This window comes from Akebia trifoliata, chromosome 10, assembly GCF_017979445.1.
Source record: "Akebia trifoliata isolate Shusen 1 chromosome 10, ASM1797944v1, whole genome shotgun sequence".
NCBI lineage: Eukaryota > Viridiplantae > Streptophyta > Magnoliopsida > Ranunculales > Lardizabalaceae > Akebia > Akebia trifoliata.
The window spans coordinates 4,815,802-4,842,311 of NC_141384.1; the positions used below are offsets into that span (position 1 = coordinate 4,815,802).

The window sequence follows — 26,510 nt, forward strand, 5'->3', positions numbered from 1 at the left end:
TCATGTGAAGTTGCTTGGATTTTCTCTCCAGAATGAAAATGAGAAGAAAGACAATAAAATAGAAAGGGTGAAGAGAAAATGTAATAAATGAGGTAGTATGAACCCCATTCCATTATAGTTCGAGTGGACGTTTATACCCCATAACTCTAGTTGGAGTAGGATTCACTGTAGTATTTTATTACATAGATGAATTATGACCTAAATACCTCCTTTCTAAATCTTTAACAAAAAAAAAACAATAGATTTTTCTTCCCAAAATCTATTATATTCAACCTTTACACTAAATTATTTTGAATCTATTCAACTTTATATTTTTCAACTCACCTTAACACTTTGTAGAGAATTCTTGATTTTTTTTAAAAAAACCCAAAGGTTCAAAGACTACTGATTTTGAAAGAAAAAATGAAAGACTTTTTTTACCAAAATTTTAAAAATGAGAGTATTTAAGTCATTTTTCATTAATCTATTTGAGTAGACCAAGATCAAGGGGTTGTCTCAAATATTCACCAAATCCTGAGGTGTTTCTAAATCACCACATAAATTTGAGTCGTGCTGGAGTGACGTTAAGGTTTCAACCTCAAATCGCACACCACTTTAAAGTCACTTTGTACGATGTGAGGTCTAACAACCTCGAAGTCACGTCAGCGTCACGTTATAATTTTTTCAAAATATCACCACTCACTCTCTCCACGTGGCAGTCGGCCACCTACTCGTCCTGTTACAAAATTAAACGCAAACCAACCATACCCGCCAAACCTTAGCTACGAATTTGAAATTCGTAAAACTAGGGTTTTCAGTATCACCAAAACCTCTGAAGCTCAACATCTTATTATCAACAACAATGTCGCCAATATCTCAACTCTTCAAGCGCTCGCACAATCGCCATTACTGCTTGTCTCTTCATCTCTGCAGGTACATTTCAACTCCATCTACACCATTAGAGGTGAATCTGTCTCATCCCATCTACATGGTTTGGGGTTCCAACACTAGCGTCGGAAAAACCCTAGTTTCAACAGGTCTTGCTAATTCGATTCTCTCTCATTCTTCTAATTCTTCAATCGCCTCCAAATTCATCTACATCAAGCCTGTTCAGACAGGTTTCCCTGCAGATTCGGATTCTCGATTCGTTTATCGTAAGATTTCGGAGATCTTTGTACGTCGTGAACCTGGGGTTAGCTTGCTTGCTTCAAATCATGCTCTTAAAGCTTCGATTCCAGCTTCAAAAAAGGTTCTTGGTGCCGAAATTGAGAATCAGTTGTTGGAGAGAAGTGATAGTGAGTTAAGGGATCTATGCTGGTACGAAGAAAGAAGAATTCAAGGTGAGGGTTTGAGAGAATTAGAGTCTGAGTTGGTTTGTAAGACGATATTTGGATGGAAAGAGGCGATCTCTCCGCATCTGGCGGCGGAGAGGGAAGGTGCGTGTGTCAATGATTTGGTATTGCTGGAATCACTGCAGAAGTGTTTAGATTCTTGTTTGACAGATGGAATTAATGATCAGAAACGAGTTTGGGCTATAATTGAGACTGCTGGGGGGGTTGCGAGTCCAGGGCCATCAGGTACTCTTCAATGCGATTTGTACAGGTGAATCCTTATTCATTTATTTATTTATTTATTTTTAAGTTAGAATTAGAATTAAAAGGCAACGATGAACAAAAGTTTCTGAGATGGTTTTAAAACTCCACGAGTCTAGGTCTAGTTGGATGAGTCGGAGCAGAGTTGGAGGCCATTGAGTGAGTTTTCCAATGTGAATTTGGTCATCTCATCGACTCATCCAAAAACCAAGTCGAGTCATTCTATTTGATGAAAAACTCGCTCCATTCAGCCGGTTTGAATTGTTTTCAATGTTTGTGTTTGGTATTTTTAACTGTTTTTTTGGGATTTTAAATGTTTGTGATTAATATAAAGTGATATTTGGGAATTGTGATTGTAGCATCTATTAATCCATATTATAGCAACTATTTTTGAAATATATATCATGTTTCAATTGATGTTGAGATCATTTTGAACGATTTTTTTTTTAAAAATTATTTATTGGGGGATTTGGGGGGGGGGGGGGTAAAAGGACTGTATTGCAACTCACAAAGTGATAAGCGTTACAACAAAATATATAGAGATATAAAACAGATTTGTTTCAAATTTGTTACAGATTTACATTGACTTGTTAACTCCTAAAATATTGGTATTCCTGAAATAAAGGAGGAGCAGATTCTTATCCTTTAGGATTGACATCAGCTGAAGACTTTCTGTTAAGGCTGAGATTTGGAGAATCAATGATCCTAGGATAGGATTCTGTATTTGATTCTGCAGGTGTGCTATTATGCCCCCTCAAGTTGACAGGGGGAAGACCAATAGTCAACTTGTTCCGAAGAAGATGAAATCTAGGTGTTGATAGGCCTTTAGTGAACACATCAGCCAAGTTGTCAATAGATGTTTGAGAACTCTTTCCCGAACAAAGTGATAATTGACTTCTATGCGTTTAGTTCTTGCATGAAATACCGGATTTGTAGTGAGAGAGATAGTCCCGACATTATCACACCAAACAAGAGGAGGGGCAGATAAATAAACATGTACATCCTTAAGAAGAGATTGAACCCAAGATAATTTAGCAGCGGTGCGCGCAAGAGCTCTGTATTCAGACTCAGTGGAGGAGCGTGAAACACTAGGTTGCTTTTTGGCTCTCCATGAGATGAGATTAGAATCGAAGAATAAACAATAACTGGTTGTAGAGCGTCGATCATTTGGGTTACCTGCCCAATCTGCATCACAAAAGGCTTGAAGATATAGTAGAGAAGTCCCTCGCGTAAAAGTAATAGCATAGTCAAGAGTCCCTTTGAGATAACGAAGAATTCGTTTCACAACTAGCCAATGAATACTCGTAGGAGAATGTTGGAATTGGCAAACTTGGTTGACAAAGAAGGCAAGATCTGGTTGTGTTAAAGTAAGATATTGAAGACTCCCGACAATACTTCAAAATTTGGAACCATCTGATAATGGAATACCATCATATTTGGACAATTTTTGACCAGTAGGCATTGGAGATTTAATGGGTTTAGCACCATCCATACAAGAGCGATGAAGAATATCAACAACATATTTGTGTTGGCAGAGAAACAAAGAGTCAGATGATCTAGAAACTTCTATACCCAAGAAGTAAGTGAGATCACCAAGATCTTTCATAGCAAAAGTAGTCTTCATTTGAGAAATAAGATGGGAAATTGTCTTTGTACAATTGCCGGTAATGATCATATCATCTACATACATCAAAAGAATAGTTACTTATCAAAAAAAAATATATCAAAAGAATAGTAATTCTGCCATCAAATTTGCGTATGAACAGAGAAGTATTAGCAGAAGAGCCCACAAAATGAAGTTCTTCAAGAGATCGAGTGAGGTGCATAAACCAAGCATGCGGTGCTTGTTTGAGGCCATATATGGCCTTATGAAGTTGACAAACATAGTTAGGACATTGAGAATCAACAAAAGGCTGTGGCTGAGTCATATAAACTTCCTCATTTAATTCACCATGCAAAAATGCATTTGAAACATCAAGTTGCTTGAGAGGCCAATTGAAGTGAACGGTTAGAGATAAAGTCAACCGTATTGTAGTAGGCTTAACTACAGGACTAAAGGTTTCGGTGTAATCAATACCAGGTTGTTGGTGATAACCTTGTGCAACCAATCTTGCCTTGTAGCGGTCAACAGTACCATCCGATTTTTGCTTGATCTTGTAAACCCAATGACATCCAACAACATTTTGTTTAGACGTGGGTGGAACTAAAGACCAAGTGCCCATTTTGATAAGCGCATCCATCTCTTGAGCCATGGCAGCTCGCCACTCAACCACCTTTGATGCTTGGGTATAATTAGAAGGTTCAACAGGTAGAGAAGAGGCAATGAGGGCAAGAGGATAACGGTAGCAACATAGGTCTTGGGTGTGCGGGTACCACGAAATCGAGTAATCATGTGATGCGTAGAGGTAGGTATAGGTTGAGGTTGGGAAGGCACGACAGTGGGAGGGATGTTGGTAGATGGTGGGATTGATGAAAGTCGGTGGTTTAGATTGGACTGAACCATGTCTATAGGTAGGGACTGAATGGTGGCTGCAGGTGGGTTTGGTGAAGGTGGGTGGGTCTCATTGGATTGAACCAAGACATCAGGTTGTAAGGATGGTAAAGTCGTATGGGAAGAAGATTATAATGGGCTTAGAACTACACCAACCGATGAAGCAGGGATGGATGATTGGGTAGTGGAGAGAGTGGCAAATGGAAATTGATTTTCATTAAAAATTACATGACGTGAAATATACACCCGACCACTTGGAATATGGAGGCAATTATAACCTTTATGTTGCAAACTATAACCAATAAAGACACACTTGGAAGAGCGAAAGTCAAGTTTATGATTTCGATAAGGCCTCAAGTATGGATAACATACACAATCAAAAGTCTTGAGAATGGAATAATCAGGGACTTAATGAAATAACTTTTCCCAAGGGAAGATGTGATTAAGGATATGCATTGGAAGCCTATTAATAAAAAATACTGAAGTAAGAAAGGCCTTAGTCCAATAAGAGGGAGGTATGTGAGAATGAGCAAGAAGAGCAAGTCCCATTTCAACAATATGCCGATGCTTATGTTCTACTACCCCATTTTGTTCTGCAGTGTGGGGACATGTCATGCGATGGTGGATGCCATTGAGGGATAAAAAATTACGAAAGGGATTGCTTGTGAATTCACCCCTCCATCAGTTTAGAGAGATTTAATCTTGGCATTCAAGAGGTTTTCAGCATGAATTTTAAAGTTAATAAAGGTAGCAAGAACTTGAGATTTCAACTGAAGAGGAAAAAGCCAACAAAATTTGCTATAGTCATCAACAATTGAAAAATAATACCGAAACCATTATTAGAAACAATGGGAGATGGTCCCCATAAATAACAATGCAAAAGTTCTAAAGGGGAATTAGAAACAGATGATGAAAGACAAAAAGGTAATTTGGAGCTTTTACCATGCTGACACGCATGACATATGAACTCTTGACGTTAAGAACCTTTAAAAGGAAGAGCTTTCTTTGCAATAAAACATTGAAGCGTACGCTTAGCCGGATGTCCCAATCGAAAATGCCACTGATGAGGAGTCACACGTTTGCCAACAAAAGTTTGAAAAGATCAGATTTATTTGAGAGTTTTCGGTTTATTGGAAGAACATAGAGTCCATTTTTACTCCGGCCTTGAAACATGATCCTCCCCGTGTTGATTTCCTTAACACAAAAAAATGAAGGATAAAATTCAAAGTAACAATCATTGTCGGTAGTTAATTGATGAACTGATAAGAGATTTTTTGTAATTTGAGGAACATGCAAGACATTACGTAACTCATAAGTAGAATTCGAAGTGGAAATGGTAGAAGAACCAAGATGAGAAATGGGAAAAGCAGCACCATTACCTCCAGACACGCGGTCAGGTCCAGTGTAATAAGATTGGAGAGACAAGATTAGATAGATCATGTGTAATATGTTGATTAGCTCCAGTATCTGAGTACCAAGCATTATCAGGTGGTGAGTGGAAAGCTGCATGAAGAGCGTTACGTTGATTTGGAATTCCACGTCCTTGATATGAGTGATCAAGGTGATGGTAACAGTCAAGGGCAGAGTGCCCGACTTTGTTACAAATCTAGCAAATAAGATGAGTAGAAGTCGGATTGGTATGTGGTTGTCCAACATGTTGACTGCCATTAGCATTGCGACCTTTTCCACGACCACGACCTCTACTAAATGAGTGAGAGGCCCCTCGACCAGAGTGGTTTCCACATTGGGAATGTAAGGGAGAGCGGTTAGCCACAAAGGCAGTAGCTTCAGTTGCATTCGTTGAAAAAGAGCTTGTGATACGAATTTCTTCACTAATCAAGGAACCATAAAGTTCTCTCATAGTAATGGGTGGTTTTTGATGAGAAACAGAGGTGACAAATGGACCATATTCAGGTCCAAGTCCTTCCAAAACACATGTGACAAGATCAAAGTCATCAACTGGTTTGCCTACAACAGCTAGTTTATCAGCAGTAATCTTGAACTTGTGTAGGTAATCCACTGCAGAGGTATTACCTTTTTTAAAGTCTGCAATTGTCGGCGAAACTGCATCACTTGTGCTTGCGATTGAGATAAAAACATCGTCTCAAGAGCGACCCACACAGATCGTGAGTCACATAGCCCGACAACTTGGGCTAGAATACCTTTTGTCAGCGTGGCATTGATCCAACTTAGAAGAAATTGATCTTGCTTTTGCCAAGCAAGATAAGCATCATTGACTTGATGAGGTTGCAATCCGCTATCTGCAGTTGTCGAGGTAAACTTAGGACGACACTATGTTGTGCCATCAATAAAACCGATAAGATCATTGCTCTTCAAAATCAGCAAAAATTGTGATTTCCACAAAAGATCTGATCAAGTTTTATGCTAATAAGATGAGAGATGTTCGGCATTTGGGAAAGAAATGAATGATTCTTGGTGGGAGGAGATGTAGTGATGGAAGAAGAGGCATCCATGTGCAGAGTTCTGTTAATGAAGATGGATCAAAAAACTTATCAAACGTTTGTTGCTTTGATACCATAAAAGGACTGTATTGCAACTCACAAAGTGATAAGCGTTACAACAAAATATATAGAGATATACAACAGATTTGTTGCAAATCTGTTACAGATTTACATTGACTTGTTAACTCCTTAAATATTGGTATTCCTGAAATAAAGGGGGAGCAGATTCTTATCCTTTAGGATTGACATCAGCTGAAGACTTTCTGTTAAGGCTGAGATTTGGAGAATCAATGATCTTAGGATAGGATTCTGTAGTTGATTCTGCAGGTGTGCTATTAGGGGGGAGGTTTGACTCATCTGAGTTGTATTTTATTGGCAGAGTCAAACTGGGCTTGGATGGGTACCGATCTGATCACAAAATATAGTTTTGTGGGTAGTCTCATGAGCATGCATTTTTAAAATAGACAAATAATTACATATGATATCAAATAGAACTTCCAATAAAAGAGAAAATCAGGGAAAATTCTCGAAGAAAGAAAAAGAAAAACATTACAGAAATTCACATCTTTACATTCCAAAGTTTGATGTCCAAATCAAAATTTCATACGCTGCTAAGTCAATTAATACTTTACTACATCCATAACATAATTCCAATTTTCCAAATTTTCATCCCTGAATAATGCAACACTTGTTGGAAATAACACTTTTCAGTGATATTAGGAGTTTTAAAGGACGGACATCTTAAAATCAGAGACTTGAGTGAGAGGAGTGGTGGATTGATATGGTTGAACAGTCTTCAATTAGGTTTGTCACTCTAAAAGAAATACAGAAAGTATATGGAGAACCTTTCTTTGTCGTGAATGCCTAGTTAATTACTTAGTAATCTTAATCAGCCCATTTTTTGGTTACTCAGTTAAATGATATTTATGTATTGATAAAGAAATAAAAAGCTCAAATTAAATATTTTTGACTGAGATGGTATATCTAGTTAGAGTTTTATTATTCTTAATAATAGTTTATATAATTTTGGTTTTGCCTTACATTTGTCAGCATACCAGGCCTTTCAGGTTACCTGCTATTCTTGTTGGGGATGGACGATTAGGTGGTATTTCAGGAACCATTTCAGCATATGAGAGCTTGAAACTTAGAGGTTATGATGTTGCTGCTATTATTTTTGAAGATAGTGGTCTCATGAATGAGGTGCCCTTGATGTCTTATCTGCGGAACAGGTAAAATTACTAATTATTTGTTTTTAATGTTGCTCTCTCTCTTGATGGAACATGATATTAGGCTTTTTACACATGCCCATGGAATTTTCTTTTTGCATCTTTTGAAATGGAAATGTTACAAATTTTTTTTTTGTTTCCTTGCAGGGTGCCAGTGCTTGTGCTGCCACCTGTTCCACAAGATCAATCAAACGACCTTGTGGAATGGTTTGATGAATCGCACAATGTATTTCATTCCCTTAAGGAGATAATGCTATCTGCTTATTCAGAAAGGGTGCAGAGATTACAATACATGCCAAAGAAGGCTGGAGATATTTTTTGGTGGCCATTTACTCAGCACAAACTTGTTACTGAAGAAACTGTTACAGTAATAGATTCACGCTGTGGCGAGAACTTTGCAGTCCATAAGGTTCATATTGAAGCACAATTTGGTTTTTCTTGAGTTGTCAAACAGATCTTGTTTTCCTTTTGGATTACTTGATGAATTGGGAATGCACATTATCAAAGGCTTGTGTCTAATAGCACCTGACTTAGTTATTATGCATTTCATTGTAATATTGGTTTCTAGTGAACCTCACTCCCAATAGTTCACTATTTTTCATGACTGAAAATAGGTATATTTAGAATTTGGCCAGGCCTTTTTTGTTATACCATTTACACTGTCCAATCCCAAGTTTTATTTTGTTTATCTTTCTTTGTAGGGTGATCTTATCACGCAACAATTTGATGCATGTGCTAGTTGGTGGACTCAAGGACCCGATGCTTCTTTACAGGTCACACCATATGAAATCTCCTTATGAATTACTATTTACAATTCTTATATTTTTCATTGATAGTGGGCTTGGTATAATTCTTTCTTTACGATATACTTTGTTTTAAGCACTCTTATCTTTTTTCCTTTTTTTTTAATCGTCCAAAACCTGGACTTTATTGCAAAGTGCTAGTATAAGTTAATTGGTTCCTTATACCCTTGCTATGATTTATGCTCGCCGTGTGGATATCTTTATTTATTTATTTTTTCTATATTTTCAGTCTCTTGTCAGACCCTAAAAAATCAGTGCGGGAAATAAATGTGCCTTATGGTACGAATAGTGCTGTGAGGGCTGCTTGATTGGATGCAGTTGCAAGGGTTTATGTTTTTGTGTCCTCATCACAAGCTTTGGTTGGACTTGAACTTTCATATATAAAAGAAAGGACTAAATGAATAAAAGTTTCCGATGTTTTTTTTAATATACTTTTGACGAGTCTCTAATGTTTGTTTTGCATTCACAAGAAGATATGTTGGTGGATCAATCTACTTCATTTTTCAGCTTGTTTCTGAGACGAGATTTTTCTTATGCTTTAGCTGCAATGATTGTCACTCTCCGCTTTTCTTCCATTTCGCCCATGCTACCATCATTAAAGAAAGACCATTTTCTTTAACTGCTGCATATTCATTCAGTAGAAATGCTCTGAATTTTCATTTTTTCTTTACGATGCTTCTCTAATTTGGTGGTTTCAGATTGAGCTTGCAAGAGATATGGGTTATGCTGCTGCAAGATTTGGGCATGTAATGTTTCCTGAGAATGTTTATGAGCCGGCATTACGATGTGCAGAGCTTTTGCTTGACGGAGTGGGGAGAGGTTAGTTATTTTACTCTCTCTCTATAATCTCAACTTGAACTTTTTTAGCTGCATTGACTTTCATTGTTGTAATAAAGGGGCTCTTTCTGTATTTTACGTCCACTCACAAACTTCAAATATTAGTTCCATATGAAAGTAAATCTCCCCTAGATTGACGAAATGTTTGGAATGCAGCCTTCGTTGCTTGTGTAGAAAATATCTCATTTTCTTTCTCGCCCAAAAGAATGAAACTATGAAAGAAATGATAGCAAATACATAAAGAGCCCATCTAGGGGGAATTCCAACATAGGGTAGTGATCCTATTCTTAACAATTAATGGTAGCACTCACAACTCCAAAATTACACACACACACACACACACACACACACACACACACAAAACAAAAATATTATCTATTTAGTATTGAAAATGGTCAACATGAGCAACAATCATCATGATCAATGCCTTAGGGTTTCCACTGCAAAATCAAGTGCCATTTTAGGCATCCTAAAGAGGAGAAGACTCGCTGCTATTGTGGAGGTTTTACCTAACCAAGGAAGCACCACACACTGAAGGAACTCTGGAATTCAAGAGAAACCGAATGACAGGATCGATGTAATTGAGCTCTACTAAAGGTCTGATTAGACAGGAAGTGTTCGGACGTGGGGTTTCCTCACCTGGGATCCTGTTCAAGATCCCTCCCAAGGTCAATTGGAATTTTGTTAACCCTTGGTCCGCGAGCTAGTACATTGGGCTGCCGGCGATAGAGTCGTTCCTTCCGGAAAGGAAAGTCGTCTCCCAACCGAAATTTTGGGTGCGTTGATCCATGCAAGTAACAAACAATCAGTATTAAAAAATCCTGTATTTTGGAAGAACTCTCCATGTCTGATAGAAATCCTTTCACATCCAGATGCAACTGATGAATCTCTTCTAGACCAAATGTGTTAGAAGGATGCTTTGATGGAAGAAGGATTCCATATGCTTCCATAGCTTGAGAAGATCCCATTGACCTTACATAAGTGAGGGTACTATCACTATTCCAATCAGTGATTAGGAGTCATCATTGCTTGTCTTTCTCCTTCTGCCGCCGGGGCTTGATATTTCTTGGTTTTTCCGTCAAAATTTAACTATAGGAAGCTGTTAAAGGGATATGTGGATCATGGGCTCCATATTAAGTCTTGTTATTCCAGCAACATCATTCCAATCAGCTGTTAGATAAAATATAGCATGTTACTTTGAAACAGGAGAAAATCAATGCTCATTCGTTTACTTCAAATAGTCTAGAAAATAACAGCTTTCGACTCCTTTTAGGCATCATTAAAGGTTCTTGCATTGCATCCAAGCCAAACACACCAGATAATTGAAATGGAAAATGTTCTTCTGAATAAACTTCTGCCTAGGAAGAGTGCACCACTTACCTTGTAATCTTTTAAGAGGTGAAAATACTATATAAGTTGACAATAAAACCAGAAATATGGAAAATATCCAGATATTAAGAGTCTAAAGGCCAATAACAAACTATAAAAAGTTGCTTGGCAGAAAATGTGGTTGTTGTGTGTGGTCTCATAACACTTTCCTGTTTTGGGTTCACATCAGCAAGTCATTTGAACAGTGTTTTTTCCAGATTACCCATATTAACTACCAAAAAAGGATGTCACTTTTACCAAAACCGGAATAAAATGAAAATTGATCACTTTTTGCATATTTAGTTAATAAATTGTGTTCAAAGTTTATAAAGCCTCTCTGTATCAAGTCAACTTCTGGCGTTGTATCCACATAACGAAATCTACTTGTTATGAAGTGGAGTGGTACCATTTGGCATTTCTTTTATTTGATGTGCTATTCCCTTTTCTTACTAATTGTAAATTAACAGGGTTAGTATTGCTTCCTGTACAGGCTGGGCTTCTCGAACTTTCTTTTCTGACAACGGTTCAACAGCAATTGAAATAGCTCTTAAAATGGCATTCCGGAAATTTTCATTTGATCACGGAATCCTTCCAGATATATGTAAGGGAAATATGGTTGAAAGATTAATTGATTTAAAGGTGGGCCTCATTAACTTGAGTTGTTTTTAAATTTTCTTTGGGTGAATGTATGTTCTCTGGGAAAGATAATGGTAAAACTAGTTACTTTTTAACTGAAAGAAGTCTGCTAATTTTAGGATTTCAGAATTTCTTTTGCATCTACCAGAAAAATCATCGCATATATACATGGAAATATTCATGATTATTGAGATAAGTTATATTCTATGCTTTAAAAGTCAATAAAAATACTTTGTTTTTTTTGTTTTTATTCTATTTATTTTTCTGAATTTTTGACAAATTTCAATGAAAATCTCACATTATATACTCAAACCCTTCTCATGTCGAATATTTTCTGCATCCAAATTATTAGGTACGGTTTGGAAGTTCGCTGTATGTTAAATAAGTCAGTATTAACTATGTCCTGTTTGGTCTTTTCCCTTCTTTATTATGTAATCCTTATATAGTCCTGATTAGGGCTAATTAATTTAATTAACTTTTTTCCCTAATCTTCTTCTCTCCAAATACGAACTTGGTATCAGAGCCAAGCTCTCTACCTCCATCGAAACCCATTGCCACAAACTTCATCGATTCATTCTTCCTTAAAATCATCACTCAACCCTCTCGTTTTTCAATCCATATCACCCCTACGGGGGTTCTCTGTCACTACAAGCCCTAATCGCATCATGCGATAGGGAACTAAGAACTAATCGAAGCCTGCGATCAGGCTGTTCTCACAACAGTGGCTGTATCTAGGCCCTACGACACCCCAGGCGACTGTCTTTGGGCATTGCGATACTCAAGGTAGCTTTTCTGGTATCGTGCGACCATCGTAGGTGACTGTATGGGTTGTACGATCATCGTGGCCGACTGTCTGAGACCTGTAATCACAGCAGGTGACCTTCGTTGCTTTTGTTTTACATCGTAAGAGGCTTATCTGGCTTGTGCAACACAGCAGACTGCTGTTCTGAACCCTGCGATCACTGGTAGATGGTTGTTTGTTGATCTTTGACTGTTGTTAGTAGTTTTATGAGAGTGGTGGCAGTCAACACCTACGGAGATTACAGCAGGGTGCTATTTTTGGAGCTGTTCTAACAGCAGGGTGCTGTTTTTTTTAGGCTGTTCTACCAGCAGTATTGATTCTTGATTCCTCGCTCGCAGTAATTACTACTCGGGTTACCCACATCGTTGTTGATCAGTTTTTCAGTATTGATTCTTGATTCCTCGCTCGCAGTAATGACTACTCGGGTCACCCACATCATTGTTTGATTAGGTTGTGTTTACTTGAACTCCCTTCAAACCAAAGTACACGGACCCCTTAATGGCATCTGAGACATCATCTTCCTCGATCACTAGTAATGTATCGAGTGGCGTTCCTTCTCACTCAACCGATTTTCCGAATATTCAAATTACTACCGTGAAATTAGATGGTCCTAATTATCTCCTTTGGGCACGATCGGTTGAAATGTTCATTGGTGGAAAGGGAAAAATTGGTTATCTCACAGGAGTAGACAAACAACCTGCACCGACCGACCCGTCTTACTCCCATTGGTTTGCTAATGATTCTATGGTCCGATCGTGGTTGGTTACATCTATGCAACGACATATTGCAGCTGGTTTTATGTTCTCGTCTACAGCAAAACAGATATGGGATTCTGCTAAGAATATCTACTCGCAACGTCAAAATAACGTTCAGATCTTTAACTTAGAGCGTGAAATTTCTCGTCTTTCGCAAGGTGATTCTTCAGTTACCACCTATATATCACAGCTACGAGCTCGGTGGGAGGAATTGACCTTCTATTCATCGTCCTTTGCCTGGAAGGACCCTCTTGATGAGACATTATATGCGTCCATCCTGGATAAGAATAAGATTTTTCAATTTCTGGCTGGTCTTCGGGATGAGTTTGAGTATGCGAGAGTTCATTTATTGGGTATGGATCCTTTTCCGTCCCTACAGACTGTGTATTCCTATGTCTTGGCTGATGAGAGTCGTCGCGCAGCTGTTCCTACCCCTTTCTTCGGGAGATCACTCCGCTATGCTTGCTCGCCTACCTTTTCCACAACCCCCCAGCGGGACTTTGCCTACCCGTCAGAGACATAAGTGTGATCATTGTGGAAAGTTGGGTCATGTGAAGGCTCACTGTTATGCACTTCATGGTCGTCCTAATCAGCATCGTTAACAGTTTCAACGGTCTTCAGCTCATATAGTTTCTCAGCAGACGACTGATTTATCACATCCTTCAGCTACTACCTCCCCATCGGATTCAGTATCTCTATCCCAAGCCGAGCTTGACAAGTTCAGAAAATTCTTTAATCAGATAGAAACTTCATCTCAGCCGGTTTCTACATTCGCTCACTCAGGTACCTTTGCATCTGCACACAGTGTTTCCACCACTTCTTCACCATGGATCATTGATTCTGGTGTCTCAGATAACATGACCGGTACGTCCTCCCTATTTAAAACCTATAGTGTTTGCTCTGGTCATCGTAAGGTTCGCCTGGCTGATGGTTCTTTGTCTTCCATAGCTGGTCAAGGTCTTTTACCTGTTACATCCTCTTTACCCTTAACTAACATACTACATGTTCCTCAACTTACTACTAACCTTGTATCCGTAAGTAGTTTTACCAAAAATTTGAACTGCAGTGTAACATTTTATTCCTCTCATTGTGTCTTTCAGGATCTGGAGTCGAAGAGGACGATTGACACTGGACGTGAAGTGAATGGATTGTATCTCTTGGACGTTCCTGGTTCCCCTAGCACTCATTCTGTTCTTCAACTTAGTAGTAGTAGTAGTCAGTCTAATAAGGCTCATGTAATGCGTTGGCATTTACGTTTAGGCCATATTTCCTTTGGCTATTTGAAACACATGTTCCCTAAGTTATTTAATAATACCAATTTGCTTGATTTTACTTGTGAAACTTGTCAATTAGCTAAACATGTGCGTTCTTCTTATCCTATTAGTATGAATCCTACTACACCTATTATGTTTGACTTAATTCATTTTGATGTGTGGGGTCCTTCCCCCGTCACATCCACTCTTGGTTTTCGTTATTTTGTCTTGTTCATTGATGACCACAGTCGTACAACTTGGGTTTATCTTATGAAACACAAGAGTGAGGTTTAGGGGATCTTCAAGCAATTTCTTGCTATGGTTCAAACCCAATTTGATCGTACCATCAAGATCTTCCGTTCTGATCATGGTACAGAGTACACCTATAGTGAGGTCGTGAAACTTTGTTTAGAGTCTGGCATTGAACATCAAATGTCTAATGTTCAGACCCCTCAGCAGAATGGTCGATCAGAAAGAAAAAATCGTCATATTGTAGAGTTAGCCCGTGCCATTTCTATTGGCATGAACGTGCCCCAATCCTATTGGGCTGATGCAGTTCTTACTGCTGTTTACCTTATTAATCGGACTCCCTCCAGTGTACTTCAGTTTGTCACACCCTTCTCTAAGCTCTCTCCAGATCGTCCCGTGTTTCCACTTCCTCCGCGTGTTTTTGGGTGTGTCTGTTTTGTTCAAATTCTTGATCGAACTCGTTCTAAACTTGATCTTAAGGCCGTCAAATGTATCTTTCTGAGTTATTCCTCTACCCAGAAAGGATACCGTTGTTACCATTCTCCTTCTCGACGACGTTTCATTTCTCGAGATGTTTCTTTTTTTGAGTATACTCCTTACTATAGCGGGTCTGTTGGCATTCAATCTGAGTGGTTTCCTCTAGATTCACCTGATGATCATTTTCCTTCTTTATTTCCTCTTCCTATGCCTGTTCCTCCTTCGCCACCCCCTGTCAGTTCGTTTTCTCCTCCCTTGTAGGTTTACTCTCGACGTCCACGTGATACTACCATCCCTTCTATGTCCGACCAACTCGCCTCCTCGCTCCAGCTCTGCCTCTGTCTGTTCCTTGTGATGATCGTCCTATTGCCACTCGTAAGGGTAAGCGTACTTGTACTTATCCCATTTCATATTGTATATCTGATTTTGCATTATCACCCTCCTATCGGAGTTTTCTTGCTTCTGTTTTCGCTATTTCTCTTCCTACTACTGTTGCAGATGCTCTTGCTCATCCTGAGTGGCGAGCAACTATGATTGATGAGTTGACTGCTCTTGAAAAGACTCAAACGTGGGAAATTGTTCCTCTTCCGCCTGGAAGGAAAGCTGTGGGGTGTCGCTGGGTATTCACACTTAAGCATAATCCGGATGGTTCCATTGCTTGTTATAAGGCCCGTCTGGTGGCCAAGGGTTATGCTCAAACTTATGGGCTTGATTATCAAGAAAATTTTGCTCCGGTTGCTAAGATGACTACCATTCGCGTTCTCTTTTCTGTTGCTGCTATTCGAGGGTGGCCTCTCTTTCAGTTAGATGTCAAGAATGCTTTTCTCAATGGTGATCTTCAGGAAGAAGTTTATATGGTCCAACCTCCTGGGTTTCTTACTTCTATTTCTCCTGCCCATGTTTGTCGTCTTCGTCGGTCTCTTTATGGCCTGAAGCAGTCTCCTCGTGCCTGGTCTGAGCGCTTCACTAAGGCTATGCATCAGTTTGACTTTCATCAAAGCTCTGCTGATCACACCTTGTTCTTGCGTCACTCCCAAGGCAAAATTGTTGCTCTGTTTGTGTATGTGGATGATATAATCATTACTGGAGATGATGATGATGGCCTTATCGCGGTCAAAGCGTACTTAGGTCGTCAATTTGAGATTAAGGACCTTGGTCATCTTCGCTATTTTCTGGGTATTGAGGTTGCGCGGTCCCAATCCGGTATATTTCTTTCTCAGCGTAAATATGTCCTTGATCTACTCCATGATTCTGGTCAGCTTGGATCTCGTCCTGCTGATACGCCTATTGAGCAGAATCACAGGTTGGCTGATTCTGAGGGGGAGTGTTTGTCAGATATTGGTCAATATCAGCGTCTTGTGGGAAAATTGATCTACTTGTCTATGACTCGCCCTGACATTGCCTATGCTGTTAGTGTTGTAAGTCAGTTTATGCACTCACCTCGAACATTTCATCTTACTGTTGTTTATCGTATTCTTAGATACCTTAAGGGATGTCCTGGTCGAGGCATTTTGTTCAAAAATCATGGTCATATTCGTGTTGAGGCATGGACAGATGCAGATTATGTTGGTTCAGTGACTGATAGAAGGTCTACTTCTGGGTATTGTACTAAAGTTGGTGGTAACTTAGTAACCTGGCGTAGTAAGAAGCAGGATGTGGTTTCTCGGTCGAGTGCTGAGTCAGAATACAGAGCTATGGCACTTGGAGTATGTGAGTTGTTGTGGCTCAAGATTTTACTAGCTGATTTATGTCTTCCTGTGCCGATCCCTTTCTTACTATATTGCAATAATAAGTCAGCTATTAATATAGCTGCAAATCCGGTTCAGCACGACAGAACGAAACATATCGAAGTTGATCGTCATTTCATTAGAGAAAAGATTGTTTCTGGACAGATTTGTACTCCCTTTGTTCCTACATCTCAACAACTTGCTGATGTTCTTACTAACGGTGTTAGTAAAGTCTCCTTTGAAGATGTCTTGTCCAAGTTGGGCGTTGTTGATATCCATGCACCAACTTAAGGGGGAGTGTTAAATAAGTCAGTATTAAGTCTATGTCCTGTTTGGTTTTTTCCCTTCTTTATTATGTAATCCTTATATAGTCCTAATTAGGGCTAATTAATTTAATTAACTTTTTTCCCTAATCTTCTTCTCTCCAAATACGAACTCTGTACATGTTATTTTGTTTAATAGACGTAGCAAATGAAGTTCTCTTTGACAAGTAGACTGATTGATGCAGGACGATGATGGGAGATAAGAAAATGGAATTTGATTTAGGCAAAATAGGGGATTTAGAAAAATCGGTTGGGGATTGGGTTAAGGATTTGGGTGACAATATCAAAATGTTTCCCATTAAAACATTTTGAAATTACAAGGTTGAGAGTATTTGGATTAGGGGAAGGTTTAGGGTATTTGGATATAGGGTAGATTTGAGTTAGGATAAGGTAAACCTGAAAGGTGAGATGAAAATTTTATTTCAATTATTCTAGAATAGAGAAAAATGGTTAAAGAAAGTGGGGAAGGATTAAAAGAAAAGATAAATGATTATGGATTGAGGTTTGTAGGTTTCAAGAATCAAGAATCAAGAAAGGGATTTCAAGAATTTAGAATTAAGAAAAATAAAAGAATAAAATAAATAAAAAAAGATTAGAAGAAGAAAGAGAAAGGGATAGGAAGATACATCAAGGGCTTCTCGGTGTTACACCAAGAATGACGGAGAACTCACTTCACTCCATGAAAAAAACACATTCTTTATTCATAAAAATCTTCATTATCATTCATTAATAAAAAAAGAATCCTAATACAGTCTATACAAAGAAAATAAATTTAAGAATTCTAGTCAAACTAAAACATCAAATAAAAAAATCTAATTTTTGTAACTTTCTCTTTCCTAATTTTCAAACCCTAATAAACTTAAACAAAAGATAGTAAAGTTACTAAACTACTCCTAAATATTATATTAAAATCATGGGCCAATAAAACATCAAAATAAGTTCAAAAAACATGAAAATAAAGTCCTAAAACAGAAATCTAGATTAAAACTAAAATCTACTCTTCAAGATTTGATGTCCCCATCAATTTTTCTCGACTGGGAAGATTTCGCCACTGGCGAAATAAAATTGTAGTAATTCTCATCATCGGTTGCGTTCCGCATTACTGATGTTTATTGTGTTGCGAATTAAACCTGGGATAAATATCTTTTTCTATGCTGGGTTTTTGTGTACATTCCCTTAGGTTTTTCTATATTATATAGTTCCTCTTACATTTTGCTTTTGCAAATATACTTTATCTCAACTCTTAGCAGTTTATGATGGTTCATAGAAAAAGTTGAGAATTCTATGATTAACACATACACTTCTTTTGGAGAAAAGACAATTTTAAGCTTGACATCCCACATGTGACATCAAAAATCAAGTTTCTTTTTTTGGTTCGTAAAAGGAGGGTTAAGTGGTCTTTTCTTGTCACATGTAGGAATAGGGTTAAAATTATCTTTTTCTATGTCAGATATGAGATATGGATGTTAATTACATCAATTTTAACGGGGTTAGCATGCTGTGCTTGATAAGGAGAGATTTGCAAATGATGTGACATGAGGGAATTAAGCAACTCGCAGAACTTTCGGAAATATGCAAATATTGTAATACCCACAGAATCTGTGCTAAAAAAATCCTTCATAATATTTAGGAAGTCCCTACAGGTTTAAAGTTTGTTGCTACAAAATAGTGTAATAGTAGATGTAGATGGACAGACTGGACATTCTGTTGGAGCTAAAACAGTTTTCTCTTATCCAGGTCTTAGCTCTTAATGGGTCTTATCATGGCGATACTTTGGGTGCCATGGAAGCACAGGCACCGTCGCCATTTACGGGCTTTCTCCAGCAACCATGGTAAGAATTTTTAGTTTTGTAAAGAATTGTGCAGGATACGTTACTCAGATTTTCTCGTTCTTCATTGTTAATTCAACCATGGCAGTCAATCGAATTGGTTAAAAATTTATCTCATATGTTCTGCAGAAGTTATATTTTCTCAAAGCTTCTCTATTTAGATTTTGCACTGATTCACACATTGCTAAAAGTAAAACTTCATTTGCACATTGACCTAGTTTTCTAGTTAGTTAATTTGATTATTTTTGTAGTCATCACTTGTCGTTGACCCCTTTTTAAGCTTAAAAAAATTGTTGAAAAATAATTTTTACTTATTCTATGAATGTTGTAAGAGTGATGATTTGATTAGAGCAGGCTCATGGGACTCAAAGGTTATATCACAGGCTTACGACAGCGCACAACAACCCATGAAGCCCACAGAATGGGTCCTACATGTCATTACCAGCTTCTAAATTAATTTTGGATTCATTTTTTTTAACGTTCTTCTTGTAATTTTGAGCCTTTTTTATTTAGTTTCCTAAAAGTGGTACATGGTAATTAGTGAATTCTTGTAGTGGGATTACAAATTTTTTTATTAAAAATATGCGTGATATGTATATGATTTTTTGCAGGCACACTGGGAGGGGTCTTTTTCTGGATCCTCCAACAGTTTTTATCTACAATGGTTGTTGGAATCTTTCCTTACCTGAAGTCTTGCAGTATGAAAAACTAAAATCTGAATATATGAGTACGTGAAGCATATCCTCCATGGCTTAAGTAGTTCAATTTCTTCATCTTCTTTGGTGTGACCTGTGCTTGACATTTTTACAGCCTTCAGTTCATGCAATGAGCTGTTTTATGGAAGTCGAGACTGTTCAGATCTTGCTAAAAGTTATTCAACACATATATCACAACAATTATCGCTATTTTTGGGATCGGGAGGGTCTACCCACATTGGAGCATTGATTATAGAACCAGGCAAGACTACTTTATTATTATCATTATTATTGTTCTGTTTGTTATCATCAATTTTGGTACAGATAGAAGATATGGATTTAGGCAAAATTGATTGGAGGAACATGTTTCGTTTAGCTGACCCCAAAATTTTGGTATGAGGCTTTAACGCTGCTGGTGATATTTGTGCAGCTGATTTAGTTTCATTCTAGGTCTGTATAGAAACATGGAATAGAGTATGTGCTATAGTTCACTATTTTATTCATTTCATAAGTGAGATCTCCTACTCCAAATGTCAAATCAATTTGGTGATCCTAACAAGAAAAAAAAAATGTAGAAACATGGCGACAAATAGTATCCTATTTTTTATTTTTGGGATAGGAGATCTTGTAGTTTGATCTGTTGAATAGTGGATCCGGGACCTTTTGTGCCGTCATATGTTTGACCGAGGCGGGTCTAGACAGAGTTCAGATTCCCTGATCCACATAATCCTCGTTTCCCCATAGTTCGAATGCTTGTAGTAAGGTAGTGAATCCAATAATTTTTTTTAACTGTTTTGCAGTTATACATGCTTCTGGTGGAATGCATATGGTTGATCCACTTTTTCAACGAGTACTTGTTAAAGAGTGCCAATGTAGAAAAATCCCGGTTATCTTTGATGAGGTTTTCACAGGTTTCTGGCGTCTTGGAACTGAGGTGGGTTTCTGATGGTGGTTGTAACTGCACTTCTTTCAAATTCTTTTTTTTTCCTTAATTGACTTGGAACATTAATTTTTCAGTCTGCAGCAGAACTACTAGGTTGTTTACCAGATATAGCCTGCTTTGGGAAGCTGATGAGTGGTGGCATTATACCTTTAGCTGCCACATTGGCGACGGATGCTGTTTTTAAAGCATTTAAAGGGGACTCTAAGGTATTTATCTTAATTTAATACGGCAAAATTTTTATGTAGAAGGAGACATCTAATAAACAATGATTGAGATTAACTCTTTCTTTCGAATTTTAGCAGAAGCTAGTTTCTCAATGCACTTTTCTTAGTGTGTTCTTTGACAACAGTGAGTAGTGAAGCAATATCTTTCTGTCCGTGACCAATCAAACTTGAAAGGTTTCTTAAACTAGTCTAGAGTGGTTTAGGAACCAAACTACCAAATAGCTATGCAAATATCTCGGACTTTGATCCTCTAGATCATCTTTTAATATTATTAATGTTTTTAAAAAATTATCTTTTTTTTAAAGAAATTAGATCATCTATAATGGCATTGATTTTCTTTGTTACCAAAATTTTTTGTGAGAAATATTTTAATGAGCTTTGACATATAATAGTAAATGGATGAAATATTGGAAGTTGAATGTTCAATTAAGATCTTCCTTTTTCATTTTTCTTTTCGTAACTTTCCTCAGAATTTCCTGGTATATTCCTGGAAAAGAAATAAGTTCAAATTCTTTTAAGAGTTTTCTGTGCTAAAAAATTCCAGAGAGCAAGATTAGTCATCGTAGTTCTGCTTTGTTGGCTTGAGCCCAATCAAAGCAATTACTTATTCTCTTGATGGAAGTATATGTAAGACACTTACTTTCATCTTTGTTTTGATTTCAGCTCATGGCCCTTTTGCATGGGCACTCTTACTCTGCACATGCTATGGGATGCACGGCAGCAGTCAAAGCCATTCAGTGGTTTAAGGATCCTCTGACAAACCTCAATATCACTTCTGAAGGAAGGAAGCTCCGAGAAGTATGTGGCAAATTGTTGTTTTTGTTATTACAATGGTCATTAAAACTTCTAACAGCTTCTTATAAATTTTATTAGGGACATCCAAGGTCATAATCTTTTAGAAGGTAAACAAGGTTTACACAGGCCATAGCCACATGAGTGGTGCACATGGGAAAAAGTGCACGTGGGACCCATTATCTGAAGGGTCAACAAAAATGTATCATGGTCTGTAAAAAAAGTCTAATAAATTAAGATGAGTATGGTCAATTGGGCTGTCTAAGATCTCCAAGGTGAGAGATAATTTGAACTATGTGGGTCATATCCATCTATGTGAGCTTCACACATGGGTGTCTTTTTTGGACCATGGTTACGATTCTGAGTCTCAAACCATACATTATCTAAATTTATATATGTAACAAGGACAATCCTATATGAAAATTTGGTTGCATGGATTGTCAGTGTCACATTCTTCTTCTTCTTCTCTCTCTCTTTTTTTTTTTTTTTTTTTTGGGGGGGGGGGGGGGGGGGGGGGGAAGGGAGTGAGCAATGTGTATTGATATTAAATATGATGCATTGAAAGAGTCTGTCACTCGTGTCAAATACATGCAGGCACTTTTTTCAGGCAAATCTTAATCTTTAAATCTATTTTCTTTGTGCTAGTATTTGCATATTTGTCTACATGATTCCCTTGCATACCTGTATACTTGTACACTATTCATACATCATAGACTTGAAGGAAATAATTATTCCAAGAATATCTGAGTATATGAAACAAATTGGAGTGTCTCATGTTTATTGCATATGTTGACAGCCAAACAAACATGCCTATGTCTAAGTTACATATAATATCACTATTCATCCTTGTCTCGTGCAAATACTTTATGACATTTTTTGCATGAATAGGGCTTTACAACGTCTTTTGCACGAATAGGGTGTTATGTTGACTTCTATTAAGGGATTTCTTATTTTGAGTATTGTATCATGGCGTAAACTTGAACATGCAATCCTTCTATTGTTAGGACTTCAAAGGGGCGAGACGTTAGTTCGGATTGATGGACAGAAAATACCTTTAAGTGACCACTTCATTGAAGAGAATGTAACACATAGAATTAGTTGGTGGCTGAAATGGATTTGTTCTTCTAAAATGTTGAATGGCTGATGTGTACGGATCAAACTAAAGGAAAATTTTATAAGACAACTATGATACCAGCTATGCTTTATGAAGTAGAATGTTGGGCAATCAAAAAAGATGTCACAGAATTATTATAGGAGGAAATTGGGATGTTAAGATATATGGATAAAAGACTACTTATAAAAAAACAGATGGAGGAATGAGTTGGAAAGAATATCAGTTAATTGAGATGGTTTTGGGCATGCAAACAAAGCACAATGACAGTACGAGTGAGGAATGATTTGTCTCGGGATGAAGACTCAAAAGGGTTAGAGGAAGGCCCAACATTATGTTTTGCTGTAGTAAGAAAATATGTGAAGACACATGCCTTAACTGAAGATGTAGCTTGAGTTTGGATTGACTGGCGAAATAAGATTCATGTTGCCGACTAAAACTAGTTGGGACCTAGGACAAGACATTGTGATTGATGAAGATGTTCTTAGGATTATGGCAATACATGATCATTTTTGTATTAGTTCATCATCATCTACACCTTTTAGGTTGCAACATGAATCCTATTTTTTCATAACTCTTATCTACAGCTATATCTTTTAGGAGGATAGCATGAGTCAAAATCAACATACCTAGATCAACATGAAGAGATTTGGAACATTTTTATACCAGTTGTTATTTGACAACTCTTCTTCATCTAGGATTGTTGGGACTGTTAATGAAAGTCTAGCTAATTTTTTTATTTATTATTGTGATGTGTAGATTCTTCAATTTATAATATGAACAGATCAAGCTAATGTCATTATAACAAGAAATTGATTTCTAAATTCTTCACATAATGTCTTGAGGATGTGTCATAAATAACTTCGGGATTCTTTTCTAGCAGTCCCTGGAGTGGGAAGAGTAGGGACTGGTACATGGGGTTAGAAAGAGACTTGATTATGGTTCAAGCTGTTGATTTTAGATTTTTCAGTAGGATGCTGGTCACACAGTAAGGTATTTTATCTCATTGAATATTAATTTGGTCAAGCTTGTTTTATCATTCATATATTTTGTCTTGCTATGTGCAGTTGTGGGATGGGGAGCTTGTGCACCAAATATCATCACATCCAGCAGTACAAAGAGTAGTGGCATTGGGAACTCTTTGTGCCATAGAACTCCAAGCAGAAGGCAGTGATGTTGGGTACCATCTTATTAGCTTCTACTCAGTTTTGTTTTGTTTTAAATATTAATTGTAGGACTGTTAATTAATTAATATCTTGTGCATTCTCAGTGCCAAAGTGCACAAGAATATTTCCAGACAATAAGTTCATGACAGGGACTCGTCTCCATCAAAGTTTACTTAGCAAAGTATGACTAATGATGAACACCTTTGTTTCTGATGAACCCATACTATCTGTACATGTGGATCTTCAATATATTCATCTGGACCATTAATTCAACCTTTGATGCTCCATAATTTGGTGGGACATAGCCCAAGTCGATACTATTTGGGTGATTATAACCTTCAAACCATGATCCAAACTTGTGTTGTTCATTAGGAAACATGTTAACTCGGGAAGAATTACCATGGATTGAATGGTTAAGCATCTCTGTTCGGAGTGATTGTTGACAACTGGACAGATTCTGTATCCGCTACAAAATTTCAGAATTTGGAGTTTGAACTGATGGCTATCCCAAGAAAATGAGCAAAATATCTTACATATTGAGGATGCTATGGTCCTCAATGAATGTTTGCAGTATTGGAAACAAAATGATTTTTTAACATGTCTAAAACGTTTACGTATTTTGTGTACTTGTCCGAATCTTTGGGATAAGGAATGGGTTACTAATATAAAGATTTGATTTTCATGCAGGTATGCATCGCTATACGCAAGTTCTCTTGTTCAGAAACTCCGTGAAGATGGTGTCTACATGAGGCCTCTAGGCAACGTTATTTATCTAATGTGTGGCCCTTGCACATCTCCTCACGTCTGCAACCAACTACTCAACAAACTTTATGGACACCTCAACAAGTTCAACCAGGCTAAGGTGAAAGAAATGCAATCCTGTGAGTTATAAATTTTTTTACAATCATTTTTGTTATAGGATCAACAACGGATAAAAAATTCTCTCTCCGGGTATTTTTTGGAGGCTTGTAGTGAGTTTAATATAAATGCATCTGGACTGAAATTCTGTTTCTCCATCTAGTTTTTGGCAATTAAAAGATCATCGAGATGAGGACCAGTCAAATATTATGGTATTTCATTCTCACGTGCATTAACAAATGTTCGTTTTTTTAGAATCTACTTGTGACCACCCCACATTTCAGTCTCAACATGGTAGAATGTGTCGACTCTATGGGGGTTGACGGATCATTTATATTTGTAATGGAGTGAAACGTGTACTATTGGCCTGTACTCAGAAAATTGTTTCACTTTCATGTCGTGACAATTCATCTTGTTTTGGTGAAAGACTTTACATGTTTTAGTTTAAAAATCGTTAAGTCAAGTCCAATCGATTGGATTTTGAGATGTATCGGATCCAAAACTTGATTGAACCAACTTGTTGAGTCAAGTTGGCAAATCAGTGACTCAACTAGAAAATGCCCTTTGTTGGATCAAAATCTCGATAGTCAGTCACTTTAACAATATATTTGTGGAGAAGAAATACTAAATGTTTAAAGTCAGACTTGCAAGTTGTCAACTTGTCTTGGCTAGGTGGACATTCAAGCCGAATATTTGAGTTTTAAAACTGTGATGCTTTGGGCTTAGAACCATAGCTCGGTTGGTTTGAAATATTGCAAAAACTTAGAGGCTGTAGGTTCAAGTTTAGGTTACCTATAAAATAAAATAAAAAACTGTGACTTTTTTTTTATTATTTTTAAATTGAGGTATCTGGGCCTCTTAGAGCACTTGACTTATTCTCGACCTTGTGTCAAATAATTTTTGTGCTTTTGCTCATTTTCTTACATTGCATTCAAATTGATGTTTAGTCATGCCGACACGAGGGGAAGGTCCTCTTCAATGGTAAAATTACCACCTCGAGATTTTTTTGTATTGAATTCTGAATGAATGGAGAATTGAGATGATTGATTGAGAAATTGTGTTGATTGATTGAAAAATTGTATTGAAAATTGATAATCTTTGTTGGTTTCATAATATGTGTACGCATTTTTTTGAGGAGTGATAATCATGTCTATGAGGATCAATGTTATAGATGGAAAAAAGATTTTAAAAAAATAAAATAAAAAATTATTGGAACAATAAAATGAATTAGATTTTATTAAAAAAAAATTGAACTAAAAAAAAATGTTACCAATTTTTTTTTACTGTTGGACAAGTAAAATAAAAAAAATAATATATATATTTTTTTTATTGTGAAGGATTTTAAAAGATTTACCATTTTTTTACCATAACATGATAGATTGTGATAATATTTGAAATGTTAAAATTTAAAATTATAATAATATTTTATATATTTTATTAAGTAATGAGTGTGAGTAACCGCCAGGCCTAATGATTGAGGATCACATGCACTACTTAACAAATAAAGAGTCACTTCGTAATAAAGAGGCTACGAGAGTTGACGAGTCTTTTAGAGTTGTCTAACAAAGTGATTTGGGATTAAATATTTTAGAGAACAAGTCAAAACGCATTACTTATGTGTTGATATATCCAAAATAATTAAAAAGGTAAAAAAGTACTTTTATTTCTGTTCATATAAAATTAGTTAAAATCACTTTGTATTTGAAAATTGAACCCAAAAACGGTTAAAATCTAAAAATTCAACAATTTGTACTTGAGAGTTATGCAGTAATTTTGCGTTTGTTGGCTTCTCAGGTATTAGTCAAATGGTAATTTAAATTCAAGCACAAATCCTAACAAGTACTTTTTGAACTTTGCAAGATTTACTATAGACAATGCAAACAGTGGGACCCATTTAAGAAAGCAAAGGTGG

At 37.1% G+C, this 26,510-nt stretch overlaps 1 protein-coding gene across 3 annotated transcripts; it reads left to right on the plus strand.

Moving 5' to 3' along the window:
• Nucleotides 1–704: 704 nt before the first annotated feature.
• On the plus strand, nucleotides 705–25,208 carry BIO1 (adenosylmethionine-8-amino-7-oxononanoate transaminase). 3 transcript variants are annotated; one of them, XR_015182084.1, is made up of 14 exons: nucleotides 705–1,581; nucleotides 7,583–7,753; nucleotides 7,898–8,159; nucleotides 8,452–8,523; nucleotides 9,252–9,372; nucleotides 11,249–11,397; nucleotides 18,718–18,812; nucleotides 19,421–19,536; nucleotides 19,620–19,766; nucleotides 20,305–20,438; nucleotides 20,522–20,653; nucleotides 21,335–21,469; nucleotides 23,458–23,567; nucleotides 23,642–23,754. XR_015182084.1 is itself a non-coding variant. In XM_086455792.1 (14 exons), exons 1-14 carry the CDS (start codon nucleotides 842–844, stop codon nucleotides 24,630–24,632), a joined length of 2,592 nt encoding a protein of 863 aa, XP_086311918.1. In that variant the 5' UTR covers nucleotides 707–841; the 3' UTR covers nucleotides 24,633–25,208. The 3 variants fall into 3 exon arrangements, 2 of the variants coding, with proteins under 2 accessions (XP_086311918.1, XP_086311920.1); XM_086455792.1 differs by lacking the exon at nucleotides 23,458–23,567 and adding an exon at nucleotides 24,428–25,208 and having other exon boundaries at nucleotides 707–1,581; XM_086455794.1 differs by lacking the exon at nucleotides 23,458–23,567 and adding an exon at nucleotides 24,428–25,208 and having other exon boundaries at nucleotides 1,434–1,581; nucleotides 7,575–7,753.
• Nucleotides 25,209–26,510: the final 1,302 nt, after the last annotated feature.

Bases quoted from the DNA above. Each gene is read 5' to 3' on its own strand.
- BIO1 (XM_086455792.1), top strand. From the start codon at position 842: ATGTCGCCAATATCTCAACTCTTCAAGCGCTCGCACAATCGCCATTAC. The intron at 20,439-20,521 runs GTGGGTTTCTGA...TTAATTTTTCAG, and splicing joins TCTGGCGTCTTGGAACTGAG to TCTGCAGCAGAACTACTAGG. The intron at 20,654-21,334 runs GTATTTATCTTA...TTTTGATTTCAG, and splicing joins CATTTAAAGGGGACTCTAAG to CTCATGGCCCTTTTGCATGG.